This window comes from Sphaeramia orbicularis, chromosome 15 (genome assembly GCF_902148855.1).
Source record: "Sphaeramia orbicularis chromosome 15, fSphaOr1.1, whole genome shotgun sequence".
Classification (NCBI taxonomy): domain Eukaryota; kingdom Metazoa; phylum Chordata; class Actinopteri; order Kurtiformes; family Apogonidae; genus Sphaeramia; species Sphaeramia orbicularis.
Window position 1 is genome coordinate 43,135,640 of NC_043971.1, and position 17,082 is coordinate 43,152,721.

General features: G+C 38.4%; 1 protein-coding gene across 3 annotated transcripts in view; it reads right to left on the reverse strand.

The window, feature by feature from the left end:
* Positions 1 to 299: 299 nt before the first annotated feature.
* The window catches only part of LOC115434684 (NACHT, LRR and PYD domains-containing protein 3-like), a 45,195-nt gene continuing 28,412 nt past the window's right edge, over positions 300 to 17,082 (reverse strand). For 2 of the 3 annotated variants that reach the window (XM_030156762.1, XM_030156764.1), the window contains 6 exons: positions 16,890 to 17,066; positions 11,882 to 12,055; positions 9,879 to 10,061; positions 5,384 to 5,560; positions 4,621 to 4,797; positions 3,737 to 4,226 (listed from right to left, as the gene is read on the reverse strand). In XM_030156762.1, coding sequence (XP_030012622.1) covers positions 4,037 to 4,226; positions 4,621 to 4,797; positions 5,384 to 5,560; positions 9,879 to 10,061; positions 11,882 to 12,055; positions 16,890 to 17,066 — 1,078 coding nt within the window. In that variant the 3' untranslated portion in view covers positions 3,737 to 4,036. Of the gene's footprint in view, positions 351 to 3,736; positions 4,227 to 4,620; positions 4,798 to 5,383; positions 5,561 to 9,878; positions 10,062 to 11,881; positions 12,056 to 16,889; positions 17,067 to 17,082 lie in introns of those variants that run through there. The other variant, XM_030156763.1, reaches the window with a different exon arrangement.

A 17,082-nucleotide genomic window follows, 5' to 3' on the forward strand; every position in this document is an offset into this window, starting at 1 on the left:
AAAATTATTACATAATCACTAATTATTTGTTTTATCTATTGTTATGACCCTGGGTCATAATTTCACTGGTTCATATTGTAACGGTGATGACTGGGTCAGAGCATCTCCACAACTGCAGGTCTTGTTGGGTGTTCCTGGTCTGCAGTGGTTAGTACTGACCAAAAATGGACTAAGGAAGGACATCCCAACCTCAGCACCATTGATCATCTGTGGGAGGTGTTGAACAAATAAATCTGATCCATGGAGGTCCACTTCTACTTCCAGGACTTCAGGGATCTGCTGTGGTCCAGATACCACAGCACACCTTCAGAGGTCTGGTGGGGTCTAGGCCTTGGGTCAGAGCTATTTATCTGGAAAAAGGGTGTAATGGAAATGTTTCATAAAAATAAATTGAATATAAAAACACTGGCAAAACATTTATTCATTTTGTACCATGGACATCAACAGGTCCAGAGTATATGCTACTAAGTATAATGTTTATTTAATAATTTGTTTAATAGATACATTTCATGCTTAATGTCGAAGTCAGTCGACTATTATTATTTTTAATTTCAGCAAGTGTTTAGAGTGATATGACTGATATACTTTTCTCGCTCTCTCTCTCTCTATCTATCTATTGATTGATCAAATTTTATCGATACAAACATTCAGTAACCGATACATTGCGATATCATTCCAAACTTTTCATTTACTCGCAGCTTCTCGACCGGTGCACTCGGATCGTGCACGCGTGTGTCGGTGTATCGATACGTATTGGATAATCTTCCCATCCATAGTATCATTGTCAGTAATGTCGTCTCTGTTGATGGTTGGCTTCTTGATAACAGACTGCACACTTGAGTCATTGTTATTCATTGTGTTGCCTGGACTTTGTTCTTCAATAAATCTCTTATTTGGGTACCAGGTTTGTGTGACTGAACCCTCTTTTGCTTATTCTGTTGTTGTATGTTGCACCCTGATACCCTGGCCCACCAGGGAGTGTAACATTCACTTTTCATGTAATTACCTTCAGATAGTATAGTAGTATAACCCAAGTCTCAACCCTTCTTTAAGATATTGTTCAGACGCAAGAAAACATGCTTAATTCCATTTGGAAGGGTAGAATGTTCTGTTTTCTCAGATTTGAGGTACACAGGAGAACTTTGGTCATAGCAGGTGTAATCTTCTAGATAGAAAGGTCATCTTGGACTTAAATTGAAGCCTACAAATAAGGCAGTGATATGTATAATAAAATGCTTGAAAATGATTACCTTTGATGACAATTTGTCAGGCAGACAGACATTTTTTTGTCTTGTGGGGTACTCTGAGGGTGATATTTGGAAATAGAAAGGCAGTAAGCCCCAGAAGATTATTCTGATAGTTTCCCCTGTCAGGATACACCATGCAAAATTTTAGACATCTGACCGTTTGTGCGGTTGCAGTTCCCTAATATATGCAATTACATCATTTTGCCTGAAGCTTTTCCCAAAAAGTTTTTTTTTTTGGCCCCTGAGGCCAAACGGCCTGGAGTTGGGGGTGGAGGTTATCAACTGGTGATGTATGGGATAACAGGAAATAATAGTGAAAAAAAGGTACCAAAAAACATCCTGAGGGCTGGACCTGGCTCCTGGCCTATACCCTTTGAAACGGAGTTCCAATGGGCAGGGGCTGAAACATTCCCCCATGAAGTAAGACAACCCTTCGAGACCTGTTGCATCATCAGCAGTCATCAATGCCACTATAAACAGATGTGACAACTTTGTTTCCAAAAGACTGCACCATGCCATCAGCAGCTGTAACCGCCTCTGTTGCATGGGCTTTGGGCATCTTTTTGCAGCTATCAAACGCAAACCGCAGAAATGCAATCTGTAACACATTGAAACGGCATTAAACAGTCGATCAAATGATTAAGTTTAACTTTATGAAGAAAATACATACATTTGTGTTTCTTTCATCACACTGCTGCAGTTTTTTGCCAATGATTTCTCATACCCCTCCGTTTATAGTGTGGTCCTGAAAAATCTCAGTTTCGAGGGCCAAACAACGCTCCCCTTAGCCCTTTTCCTCCGACTCATTGAGAATCGGGACATCCCTACCCCTTCACATGAACGTGCAAAATGGAGGGGAAGGGGTAAGGGGTGAATTGGGATAGGGCCTAAGACAGGCATGTCCAAAGTCCGGCCCGGGGGCCAATCACGGCCCGCGGTCAGATTTTATACGGCCCACAGCTTCAGTTTTATATTATATTATTTATGGCCCACTTGGACTGTTGAACCGAGTACATGAATCATAAAAGGTTCAAAATGCAGTTTCTCCTTTCACCTCATGGTGGCAGCACCACTCTAACTCTATCTGGCTCTGTGACCTTGCCGTGAACCCTTTTCGCTAATTTCTAACCATGGTGCCTGTAAATAAAAAACGAAAGTTGACAGTGAGGGCCGCCGCTTCCAGGAGAGATGGGAATTACAAATTTTTTTCACTGAAAATCGAGGTGATTGTGTTTGCCTAATTTGTCAAGAGACTGTTGCCTTGTTTAAGGAATTCAATGTAAAGACACACTAGCAGACAAAACATGCTAACACATACGACAAGCTAGCAGGGAGTGAGCGTTCCGAAAAAGTGAAGCAAATTCAAGCTGCTTTAAACTCACAACAGTGACTCTTCATGTGAACCTGGGAGTTCAATGAATTCACCACCAAGGAAGGCTACCAAGTTGCCAGGTTAGTTGCCTCTAACTGCTGGTGTTATGTACTTGTAGATGTGACACAAAATATTACTTTCTGAATGATTTTGTGAAAGACAAGAGTAAGAGTCATATGTTTTCATCTTAAACGCTAACAGACTTTACATTACTGAGTAATATATGAGTAATGATTACTCATACAAGTCATGTTTAAAATGAATGTGGGGTTAAGATTTTTATCAACTTCTTGGACGTTTAAGATACTCCACATGGTTTGTTCTATGTTATCTGACTCCAGATGTGAAAGGAAGGCAGAAATGTTTTGGTTTTTTTTAATTTGTTCACACCTGAGTGGCTTAGATTTGGTTACATTGGCATTTTAAAAAAATGATATTTTGACAATGAAAATAAAGTTGTTTTTAAAATTATCGCTTTTATATGTAATTTTTACTGTTTAAAAAACGTCTGAAGGGACCACTGGCCCCTGGCAATCTCCACATTATCAGATCTGGCCCTCTTTAAAAAAAGTTTGGACACCCCTGGCCTAAGACATCTGTGGCTAAAGTGGACTTTTGAGTTCAGATATGCACTGTAAAAAATATCCTGTTGTTTTTATGGGAAAAAAAACTGGCAGCTGTGGTTTCCAGAACAATACTGTAAAAAACACATCCAACTGTAAATATACTTCATGGTATCCAAAGCCACCAGGTCAATTTAGGGTTCAGTGTCTGCCATGGGCACTTTGACTTATGGATAGTCTGAGCCAGGATTTGAACCACCAACCCTTTGGTTACTGGACGAGCTGCTCTACCAACTCTACCAACCCATTACTTTACAAATTTAAAATGTTACATTGTTAAATGTTTACTTTTTTATTTAAAAAAAAAAAAAAAAAAAAAAGCAAATAGGCCATTATTTCAACATTATGGTCTTGCAATTTAAACGGCATCACATTCTTTTTCAATTTACAGTTTTATTTTCTAAAACAATAGAAATACATAATTTCTACATACAAATCTGGTTTTGTTCCCATACTCTTCCTGTAAAAAGTACAGCTATATTTGATTCAATCGTTAACACAAAAATCTTTTCAAATAAACAACTTTGCATTGTATTGTCACTTACAGTTTTTCATGTTGCAATTTTACAGCTTTTTGGTGTTAATTCTACAGTCATTTTTTACAGTGTGAATAAACTGACATGAAACAGGAAGTAGTAACAATTAGTGGTGGAATTAAAGAATCAAATATGAGAATGAAACATGAATGACGTAACATCAGTCACATCAGCTCCTACTGAAGACCTCAGTGAGGGGGATTCTCCATTATTTTCTGTCCGCTATGAATTAAAGATCCGAAGTGGTTTGTAAAGCTCTTAGTAGTGATGGTACCTTTTCTCTGAGGGTCCAGGTTCCTGATCAGAGTGTAGAGGAGGATCTTTGGACCGGTCACTCATCATAGACCCACCGCTGGACTCTATAGACTCTGACGTGTCCTCTGTCTTCTGAACATCACTCATTGGGATTCCAGTTACTGTGACTGTTTTGTCTTTAACTTTAGTGAAACTAAGGATGAAATATACAAACTGTCATGTTTCTGTGCATGTCTTCCTTGTTTCCTCTGTTTTTTTCTGTTCTGTTATGCTCATGATTTCCTTTTAGACATGCTACACATCAGATCCAACTTTAGCCTCTATGAAACCTCTGCTGGTTCATGGGTTGATCAGTGTTATTAGTCTGTTTTATCATGATGCAACAGTTTTTCCTTTACAATTCACTATATAATCTGTATTATTTTCATTCTGTAAACTTTAAATGTCACATGAATGAACTGAACACAATCAATTTAACTTCAGCATTTATATAACATTGTGACACCCAAAAACAGACTCGGTTTTGGAAATGTACTGGTTTAAGTTATTGTTTAAGGTGCACAAAAGGAAGCAGGCGGTGAACTGACCTCAGAATCTGAAGTTGACAATGTGGACTCCGTAGTAAATCCCGCAGCGGCTTCACCCCTGAAGCCTTGAACATTTTGCAGTTACTTAGATCCAATTCTTTGAGATGGGAGGGATTGGACTTCAGCGCTGAGGCCAGAGAAGAACAGCTGATCTGTGACAAGCTGCTCTCCCTCAATCTGAGTAAGAAGAAGACATGATGCAGATTACATTCATTAATATTTTGGTTTTTAAAAGCGCAGCTCAATATCGGAACTATCAGAGTAATACATATTAAAGCTTTTTATTATTTACATTTCTTATTTTTGCTTTATATCATAATATGGTATATGTGTACCATATTCATACAACAATCATTGACTGTTAAATTTGTTTTTATACTTGTTTTTGTTATGGTTTATTGAGAACAGTTAAAAGCAAAAAAAACAAACAAACATGAACCGCCCAGGTTGGAAATATTTGAAGTAGATATAGACCATCATGCACCTTTGAGACTTGATTATTTTAAAACAGAGATAGGAGTCATTCTTTGTTCAACTGGTTTCTGAGGAAAAATAATCCTTCAAAACACTGTTTGGTTTGTTTGTCTCTCTTGTTTAATCCATATAAAGGATCATACCCCTACTTCTCTTAAAAGAAAAGACTTTATATTATACAATGAATAACTTTCAGTGGATATTTTCCATGACCCTGATGATTGGTGATTACATCAATTTGCACCATACATGAGGTTATGGACAAAAAATGTGTGAAGAGTGAACTAACCTCAGGGTCTCCAGTCTACAGTTTGGACTCTGAAGACCAGAACAAAGTATCTTCACTGCTGAATCCTTCAGATCTGGGTTTTCACTTAGGTCCAGTTCTGTTAGATGGGAAGGATTGGACTTCAGAGCTGAGGCCAGAGAAGGACAGCTGGTCTTTGTCAACATACACCTCACCAAGCTGAATAAAGAATAAATGATGTAAATTCAGTGAGACATGATCATGTTTATAGATGAGGACAAGAAAGACATGGGTGGATGGAAATGTATATATATATATATATATATATATATATATATATATATACACACACACACACACAGGGTGGGGAAGCAAACTTTACAATATTTTGATTGAAAGGGATTGAAAGACAGTGTATGACCAATTAATTTATTGAAAGTCATGAGAATTTATTTGCCACTAGAAAATTTGCATAATAGAAAATGTTTTTATTCTATGTGTCCTCCTTCTTTCTCAATAACTGCCTTCACACGCTTCCTGAAACTTGCGCAAGTGTTCCTCAAATATTCGGGTGACAACTTCTCCCATTCTTCTTTAATAGTATCTTCCAGACTTTCTTGTAATAGTTTTGCTCATAGTCATTCTCTTCTTTCCATTATAAACAGTCTTTATGGACACTCCAGCGATTTTTGAAATCTCCTTTGGTGTGACGAGTGCATTCAGCAAATCACACACTCTGACGTTTGCTTTCCTGATTACTCATATGGGCAAAAGTTTCTGAAAAGGTATGGATAATAGTGTTAGGTATGATTATGACATCAGTATATGTTTGCTTTCAAAACTGACATAGTGCCTGCTGAGAAAAAACAACTAAATGTTCATTGTAAATTTTGCTTCCCCACCCTGTATATATACACACACACACACACACACACACTATGCATTTTTGTCTTTTGTAGGGGACAAAAGTTATCATGTCCAGCCATCTGGTTTTCTCAGTTTATTCAATACTGAGAAAACCAGATGGAATTGTGCAAATGTGAAATATGCAAGACCCATTCTATACCGACCAATCACAAGTCTGGGGGGCTGGTGTTTTGCAATCTGCCATACACACTGACTTCTTTTTGTTGCAAGTCAAAGTCAGTTCCAAGTCCGCAAATCTCTTTACAACAGTTGCCAGTTGTTTACTTGAATCAAAAATAAGGACTGAATTACAGATTACACCCTTTGTATTCTCAAGTTTCTCTGACAAAAGCGACAGTAATCATTCACCAAAGTTTCTACTCCACCACCACCACTACAAGCCATGATGGAAACATGCTGAGGTTTGTTGATATTAGGGATCCGCTCGTCGCATAATTATGTCACATCCATCTTATCTGTCGGTTTACTCAGCACTTGTTGGTCCCGCCTTAACATTTGGATTCAAGCCCCACGATTCCAGATGGATTTCTCACTGAGAAAGCTGGATGGCTGTCCAGGCTAGACAAAAGTTTGACAGTTTTACTTAAAAAATGCTGTCCATCACAAAGGACATTCCATTCAAAATTTTAAAATAATGTAAAAATGTATCTGGAAAAACTGTTACATTATGCAGTTTCCAATCAAGACAATTGTTTAATGTGAAAAAAAAGCTAAAATTTTCACTTTCCTGGGTCTCAGGAGGTTACACACACACACACACACACACACACACACACCTATATAGGTGTGTGTGTGTGTGTGTGTGTGTGTGTGTGTGTGTGTGTGCGTGTTGTTAACTAAGGGATCATCTGTTCTATCTATATGTTGAAATCATTTATAATATTGTGGAGATGCACAATGATGCCAAATAAAAATAATAATTCATCTCATCTCAAATGAATTAAAAATAAAGTTCTGAGTCTGAAAATGTAAGGTGTAGAATGTGGATATTTGAATGATATTAAAATGTAGAGTTAAAGTAACAAGTCATCAGAAAAATAAATACTAAAGTAATGTACAGATAGCGAAAAGCTACACCAAAGTAAAGTATTGAAGTATCTGTACTTTGTTCCTTCTGTTGTGGCTAAAATAATGAAGAAACCATGACTTCGGCATGGTCTCAGGGAATCTCTCTCATTCTTTATTCAACAGGGGTTTTATACAGGAGTGATCTGATGCATACGTGATAAACTCCTTTGCCAAATGGTGCAGATGTACATGATGTTATGTTATTAATGAAACTCTTAGAATGCTTTGGAAATGTGCCTGTGAGAGCTTCCGGTCTTCTCGACTCTCACCACTAAGGTTTCCAAAGTTCTGTCAATTTGCCAGGTTGCTGTGACCTACTGGTAGCCCTTTCAGAAAACAGGACACACACACCCACACAATTTACCAGAAGTTACTGAACTTCATGAAATAATACACATACTAAATATTTTCCCTGATACTTCCAGGTAAAACTTCCAAACTTACACACAGTTCTAATTACAGGGTGGGGAAGCAAAATTTACAATGAACATTTAGTTGTTTTTTCTCAGCAGGCACTACGTCAGTTGTTTTGAAACCAAACATATACTGATGTCATAATCATACCTAACACTATTATCCATACCTTTTCAGAAACTTTTGCCCATATGAGTAATCAGGAAAGCAAACGTCAAAGAGTGTGTGATTTGCTGAATGCACTCGTCACACCAAAGGAGATTTCAAAAATCGCTGGAGTGTCCATAAAGACTGTTTATAATGGAAAGAAGAGAATGACTATGAGCAAAACTATTACGAGAAAGTCTGGAAGATACTATTAAAGAAGAATGGGAGAAGTTGTCACCCGAATATTTGAGGAACACTTGCGCAAGTTTCAGGAAGCGTGTGAAGGCAGTTATTGAGAAAGAAGGAGGACACATAGAATAAAAACATTTTCTATTATGTCAGTTTTCTTGTGGCAAATACATTCTCATGACTTTCAATAAACTAATTGGTCATACACTGTCTTTCAATCCCTGCCTCAAAATATTGTAAATTTTGCTTCCCCACCCTGTAGAAAAGTCTGGTTAATTTTATTAAATATGACATAATTATAATTTAGTTTATTTTTTGTGGTAATGTACTGATGGATTTAGAAGTACCTGGAAAAGTGAGTTTGGTCTTTATTAGGTTTAATATAAATGCTATGATAACAGTGTTCATGTATCAAATCAAATCAGTTTTTACTTATATAGCTCCAAATCATAGCAAAAATTAACTCATGACACTTTATATAAAGCTGGTTGAAACCAGACTCTGAAGCCAATAAATAAATGAATAAAACATATGTAAATGTATGTGGGGACAGTGGAAGAGCTTTAAGATGACAGCTTCAGAAAAGTGTTTCAGTTTGTTTCTTAAATATGATCTGAACCAGGTGGCATTTGTGAGTAGAGGATGCCACCATCACTCTCATTAACATGCTTTTTAAACATCTAGATTTTAGTGGGACATACGTCAGGCCTTCATTTATGGAGTTTTCACAGTACAAACACAGCTTTGTTCCTGCCGTTGTGACAGAGTTAAACAAGCTGTAGTAATATAGTATACATAATTTATTTATTTATTGGGTTTTGAACTTGTTTTTATTGGGGGGGTCGTTTTTTGGGTTTCTAATGTGTTTTTATTGGGTTTTAAGTTTCTTTTATTATTTTGTAAAATTATTTTTATTGGGTTTTTAAATTCATTTTGTTGTTTTTTTAATGTCTTTTTATTGGGTTTTAAGCTTATTTTTATCCTTTTTTGAAATTAATTTTATTGGGTTTTTAACTTCTTTTTATTGATCTATTAAATTCTTTTTATTTGGTTTTCAAATTCTTTTTTTTTTGGGTTTTAAGCCTCTATTTATTGGTTTATTAAATTATTTTTTATTGGGTTTTAACCCATAAACACCCAGTGCTACTTTTGTGACAGCTCCAAAATAGTTTTTTTCCTCTATATTTAACTTTCTTTAATGTGATTTATCACCATTTATTATAATATTATCTTCTGTATTTTGCATTTTTTTCCAGTCTAAATTAGTATTTTCCTATATTTAATTCTCTAATCATGTAAAACCTCAGATTAAAGTTCAGGGGTATTATATCAGACACAGAAACAACTCAAGAAAAAGTGACTTTCTGGTAAAATCTATAATTAACTGAACATAAATCCAGTGGCTCCATCCATTTTCATTTATCAGACTCCTTGGGTTTTACTGGTGAATCAATGTTGTAGAAGATGACAGTGTTTCCACATTCAGTATGGAGCCTCTGAACATCCAAACAGGTCATATCTGATGACCATGAAAAGATGATAAACTGTATTTCAGACCAGTTATTTACATGGTTTGATAGGATTAGTATTAAACAGTTAACATCAGTAGATGGTTTTGATTGATAGTGATTTGATTGATTGATGTTTGGGTCTCTCTGGGTAAAAATAATTTTTGGGGGGGTTTTTAACTTCTTTTTTATTGTGTTTTTAACTTCTTTTTATTGGGTTTTTAATATATTTTAACCTTGGACAAAGACAAAAGGTACAAAACATTCATACTTAGCGAACTGACCTCAGAGATTTCAGTCTGTAGTTTGACCTCTGAAGTCCAGCACAAAACAGCTGGACTCCTGAATCAAGTATGTCTGGATTATAACTCAAGTCCAGTTTTGTCCAGTGTTGATGGTCGGGACTGGACTCCATGACTGAGACCAGATAAGAACAGCTGATCTCTGTCAAATCGCAGCCGCTTAAACTGAATAAAGAATAAAAGATAAAGATTAAAGTCGTTAGTGATGCAGTCAGAAATGATCAGGTTTTTGTTTTACACTCAACAAAAATATAAACGCACCACTTTTGTTTTTGCTCCCATTTTTCATGAGCTGAACTCAAAGATCTAAAACTTTTTCTATGTACACAAAAGGCCTATTTCTCTCAAATATTGTTCATAAATTTGTCTAAATCTGTGTTAGTGAGCACTTCTCCTTTGTCCTTTGCTGAGATAATCCATCCACCTCACAGGTGTGGCATATCAAGATGCTGATTAGACAGCAGGATTATTGCACAGGTGTGACTTAGGCTGGCCACAATAAAAGGCCACTCTAAAATGTGCACTTTTACTGTATTGGGTGGTCCAGGGGGGTCAGAAAACCAGTCAGTATCTGGTGTGACCACCATTTTCCTCACACAGTCTTCTTCATGAATTCTCTGAAACAGCTTTGAAGATGGCTTATGGTAGAGAAATGACCATTCAATTCACAGGCAAAAGCTCTGCTGGAGATTCCTGAAGTCAGCATGCCAATTGCATATTCCCTCAAAACTTGTGACATCTGTGGTATTGTGCTGTGTGATAAAACTGCACATTTTGGAGTGGCCTTTTATTGTGGCCAGCCTAAGGCACACCTGTGCAAAAATCATGCTGTTTAATCAGCATCTTGATATGCCACACCTGTGAGGTGGATGGATGATCTCAGCAAAGAAGAAGTGTTCACTAACACAAATTTAGACAGATTTGTGAACAACATTTGAGAGAAATAAACCTTGTGTGTTCACAGAAAAAGTTTTAGATCTTTGAGTTCAGCTCATGACAAATGGGAGCAAAAACAAAAGTGGTGCGTTTATATTTTTGTTGAGTGTATATGATACGGACAAAGTGATGAACATACAATTAAACATCAAAAATATTTGGTTATAATATATAAAATCCCTGCATTGTCATCCTCCTGCATACAAACTGTAATATAATAAATAAAAACTGATAATCATAGTATTGTAATAACAAGTGGTGCCAGGCACAACAAACACCACCTCACGCATATTGTTGCATATTCTGGCATCGATCCAGCTGCCATCATGTCTATGCATGTGCTGATGTCATCATATCAATTACCTACATATACGTGCCAAGTTTGAAGTGAATTGAAACTAAATTGATGTTTTTTACAGACATTTGAAATTCTGCCCATTATAAGTAAATGGGAGGAACAAAAAGATTTTAAAAATTCATTAGACATTAACTTTGACCTACTTTTCCCAAAATGTAACCACATCTATTCTGGGCCACCGGCAATCTATAAATCCAATTTGATATAAAATCAACCTACTGCTACAGACATTTCAAGTTTTGCCCATTTTAAGTAAAAGGGGGGAAAAAAAGATTTCAAAAATGCATAAAAATTTTTTAACTTTGACCTACTGTTCCCAAAATCTAATCAGATCTATTCTGGATCACTGGCAATCTATAAACCCCATTTGTTATTAATGCAACCAATAGTTTTGCTGCCAAAGTGTTAACAAACAAAGAAAGAAACAAACAAACCAAACCAAAAACAAAACCCCTTGCCCTTGGATTACTGAGTGAATGAGTTTCTGTGTTACTGTTTTATTCCAGCTGTTACCATAGCAGTGATTATATTGTGGGGATGGTGGTCATTTCATTTCTGTGAATTTCTGTGAAATAGTGGAGATGACATATGTGTAACAAGTGTTTTTCTTCTTTTCAGTTGTTTATTATTTGCGGTCCAAACCAGATGGAATTTGTGACTGTTTTCTGGTAAAATGAGACAGTGAACTGACCTCAGAGTCTCCAGTCGGCAGTTTGAACTCTGAAATCCAGCACAAAGTTTCTTCACTCCTTCATCCTTCAGGACGTTCCAGCTCAGATCCAGTTTTCGGAGATGGTTGGGATTGGACTTCAGAACCGAGGCCAGAGAAGAACAACCGATCTCTGACAAACTGCCAGAATCAAACCTGAGTAAAGAATAGATGTAGTTTAGTACAGATGTGATCAGGTTTAGGTTTAACCCTTTATTGTGCACTATTTTTGGTCATTTCCGCACACATTACATTAAAGTGACAGCATCAGTTCCAGCGAGGACAATGAGCCAACAATCTCAGGTCCAATGTGGTCTACAGGGTCTGTAAGGTCCACCTCTGCATGAACAGTAAGTGTACCTGCTTTGTTAGGTACCATGAAGTAATGGTACTAATGTAAGGAATGATGTTCAAAGGAATAATGTGGATGTGGACAGGTGTCTGGATCAGCACTTATGTTGGCCTATGTTTCTAAAACACATGTTCCTTTCACATTACATGTGTTTTTCTCATGTTTTTTATAAATACTTCTTGGATTTTCTTTTTGCCACTTATGGGCAAGGAACCAGATGTGGTAACTTCATTGATCTTGATTTTCAGCATAACAATAAAAAATTTGGAAAGATTAATTTCAAAAAAGTAACAAAGTCTTGTTTTGTCCTCCAATAACACACTAAGGTTGAAATTTCGAATTCCAGAGTATTTTAATGAGTGAACTATAAAGGGTTAACCCATCCTAACAGCAGAATGGTAGTCTGGCTGCCGTTTGGTGCTGAACAAATTTGCTTTGCCAAGGGTAACTTCATAAAGTATATGATGCTCCCCTTGATATTCCACTGTCCTTATTATGAGTTTTGTTGAACCACATTTCGATGCTGGACCTGACTTTGGGGGGGGGGGCAAGAAAGAAGAAGGTGGTGAAGACCCTCACAAGGAAGTAACAATACAAACAGTAACAATCATGGTGATAATTATAATGGTAACAGTAACTACAACCACTCTGAGTTGTGTATCTACATTTAGATGTCTGTAGAATTCCATCTAAGATAGAACAATTATAGATTTTTCATGTAAAACCAGCAGAGTTCCATTTCCATATTCCACGTTCATCATGTCCCAGAACACTGTTTCCTTCCACTCATGGGTTTGCAGATATCCAGCTAAAAGCAACACAACTAAAACAGTCAAATCCAGAACACAGGTGGTTTATCGACCTGTTCTGATCACAGCACTTCCGATGCTGGAATTTACTCAAACACATTCTTGTGGATTGGCACTTACAGTGGGGCAAAAAAGTATTTAGTCAGCCACTGATTTTGCAAGTTCTCCTACTTAGAAAGATGAGAGAGGTCTGTAATTTTCATCAGAGGTAAACTTCAACATTGAGAGACAAAATGAGAAAAAAAAAATCCAGGAAATCACACTGTAGGATTTTTAAAGAATTTATTTGTAAATTATGGTGGAAAATAAGTATTTGGTCACCCACAAACAAGCAAGATTTCTGGCTCTCACAGACCTGTAACTTCTTTTTTAAGAAGCTCTTCTGTCCTCCACTCGTTACCTGTATTAATGGCACCTGTTTGAACTGGTTATCTGTATAAAAGACACCTGTCCACAGCCTCAAACAGTCAGACTCCAAACTCAACCATGGCCAAGACCAAAGAGCTGTCCAAGGACACCAGGAAGAAAATTGTAGACCTGCACCAGGCTGGGAAGAGTGAATCTACAATAGGCAAGTAGGCTGGTGTGAATAAATCAACTGTGGGAGCAACTGTAAGAAAATGGAAGACATACAAGACCATTGATAATCTCCTTTGATCTGGGACCCCACGCAAGATCTCATCCAGTGGGGTCAAAATGATCATGAGAACGGTGAGCAAAAATCCCAGAATTACATGGAGGGACCTGGGGCCTCACGTATAAAGCATGCGTACGCACACAAACCTGGCGTACGCCTTTTTCCACACTCACGTTCAGATGTATAAAGAGTGAAATGACCGTGGAAATGTGCGGTCCTTCACGCCAACTCCATAGCTGGCATACGCACGTTTCTAGGGCTTTGGAACCTTTGGCGACACTTAGAGGTGACACTGGGAAACTGTTAATAATGTGAAAAAGGTCATTCCTCCGACTGATGGGCACATCGGAGATACACAGATGAACAATGAACACACCGGCACGTCATCCTACTGCCAGAGCAGCACATCCACCACCAGACCCAGAACCAACCAGACCCTGGATCCATCAATGCCAATCCTGCCCGGGAGGACATTAAGCAACAACCATATAAAGAGACAAGGACCCAAAATTCACTGGTTGATAAATGCATTTAATGTAGTGTTCATGTCTGTGAGAACATTTATTAGTCGGTCCAGTTGCTCATTGACTCCGCCGATTGTCCTCACTATGTCCTAATGTGACTCGGGTCAGCATGGACCCATGCTGGTGTTCTGGACACCCGTCGGACGGGCATCAGCAGTGGGCTGTGGCGGACCGGAGGACCGGCTAACGCCGAGGAGTCAACAGAAGCCTCTGTGACAGGAGGATGATACTGCGTCTGACCGTCTTCTGTCTCATTGTTGGAAAATAATAATTTGAGTGATTAAACATGATTCAAAGTCTTTGATTTCCTCTTTGATATCCTGGCATGATTATGCATGAACCTTTATCTTGTTTGGCTGTGATCAGACTGTGTATGACCCGTAGAATGAACTAATGTGTGAGTAACACTAATACTAAATACATATTTACCTTGGGGGTGATCCGCGTCAGCCCTGTGAGAACAGTGTCACCCAAAATATTGTCAACTTTCTGCTCAAACAGTCTCAGTTCGTCTCTTTTCTTCTTCCGCCTGTTTTGACCTCCGCTTCGCGTCCACCTTGATGTCATCTGATCATGCAGACAGGGGAATCCCAGAGGGAATCCCACCTGCAGACCCCGTTTATACTAATTTGTATATTTAAATGTGGGCATGGAGAGGGAGGAGTCAGGTACTCCAACATATGCGCTCAAATCCACGCTGATTGAGATGTATAAAGGAAATGTACTTGGATTCGGGCATACGCTCAGTTTTATACATCTGGATTTTTTTGTGCGTTCGGACTTTTCTGGATTTGGGCGTACGCCAGGTTTCAGTATGAAATCTTTATACATGAAGTCTTTATACATGAGGCCCCTGATGAATGACCTGCAGAAAGCTGGGACAAAAGTAACAAAGGCTACCATCAGTAACACACTATGCCCAGAGGGACCAAAACCTGCAGCGGCAGGCGTGTCCCCCTGCTTAAGCCAGTACATGTCCAGGCCCGTTTGCCAGAGAGCATATAGATGATCCAGAAGATGATTGGGAAAATATCATGTGGTCAGATGACACCAAAATAGAACTTTCAGGTAAAAACTCAACTCGTCGTGTTTGGAGGAAGAAGAATGCTGAGTTGCATCCCAAGAACACCATACCTTCTGTGAAGCATGGGGGGTGGAAACCTCATGCTTTAGGGCTGTTTTTCTGCAAAGGGGACAGGATGACTGATCCGTGTTAAAGGAAGAATGAATGGGGCCACGTTATCGTGAGATTTTAAGCCAAAACCTCCTTTCATCAGTGAGAGCATTGAAGATGGAACGTGGCTGGGTCTTCCATCATGACAATGATCCCAAACACACCACTTGGGCAACGAAGGACTGGCTTCGTAAAAAGCATTTCAAGGTCCTGGAGTGGCCTAGCCAGACTCCAGACCTCAACCCCATAGAGAATTTGTGGAGGGAGTTGAAAGTCCGTGTTGCCCAGCGACAGCCCCAAAACATTACTGCTCTAGAGGAGATCTGCATGGAGGAATGGGCCAAAATACCAGCTACAGTGTGTGCAAACCTGGTAAAGACTTACAGGAAGCGTTTGACCTCTGTCATTGCCAACAAAAGTTATGTTACAAAGTATTGAGTTGAACTTTTGTTATTGACCAAATACTTATTTTGTAACACTCGACCCCTAAGAGCCCCGGTTACTAATCTACGACAAGAGGGTGTTAAGAGTAAAGGTAATAAAGAGAATATGCTTTCAGTTGTTTGTAATAAAACAGTTAATCCAAATCCAAACCAATATGCAGTGCGGCCTCATGCCATTTACTGTTAAAGATTTGTCAGTCAACGAAAAACAGGATCAAACGCAAACCATAAACCCCCACGCTGATTACAGCTCAAACCCCCCCATTAGTCTCAGTTCAAACCTGTTGCTGCTCACGGTGTACACAGTTCTTTATCCTTGTTGTCGCACCGTACAATCCAAAGGAAAAGGGGTAATGCACTGAGAAATAGTTCACAGTCACGTAATCCAAAGGCAACGAAAATAACCTAAAGGGAAATAGTCTGTAATCCAAATGAAAAGTTTCCCAGACACAGCTGGACGTCACTGCTCCTTTCATTAGGCAGTTAAAGTACGTAGTCTATTAAAAGATCTCACCGTGGACTTCTTCCCGGTGGTCCTAGAGTTTTCTTTTTTCTTTTTAACAGAAACGGGGACCCGATAGCCCGAGTCTCTCGTAGACACCTCGAGCCTGTTCCGTCGGTCTCCTTTTTTCTTTCCCCCCGACACACCTGCACCACCCCCCTAATGAGCATTCTGTTCCACGTGCACTCAGACATACCCCTTATTAGGGTCATACAGAGATACCAGGAATACAGGTAAATAAAACAAAACATCCTGTACCCACATTCTGTGGCTATGCTACAATTTTCCACCATAATTTACAAATAAATTCTTAAAATCCTACAATGTGATTTCCTGAATTTTTTTTTCTCATTTTGTCTCTCATAGTTGAAGTGCACCTCTGATGAAAATTACAGACCTCTCTCATCTTTCTAAGTAGGAGAACTTGCAAAATCAGTGGCTGACTAAATACTTTTTTGCCCCACTGTATCTTCACTGTTTACAGTGGCAAAGAAAACACAGGAAACTGAAAAACCAAAGACCTTAAATATCTGTAGACAGTGAACTGACCTTAGAGTCTCCAGTTTGCAGTTTGGACTCTGAAGCCCAGCACAAAGTATCTTCACTCCTGAATCATGCAGGTCATCCTTCATCCTGAGATCCAGGTATGTCAGATGGGAAGGATTGGACTTCAGAGCTGAGGCCACGATTTCACAGTGAGTCTCTAATAATTCACATTTAGAAAGCCTACAAAAAAAAAAAA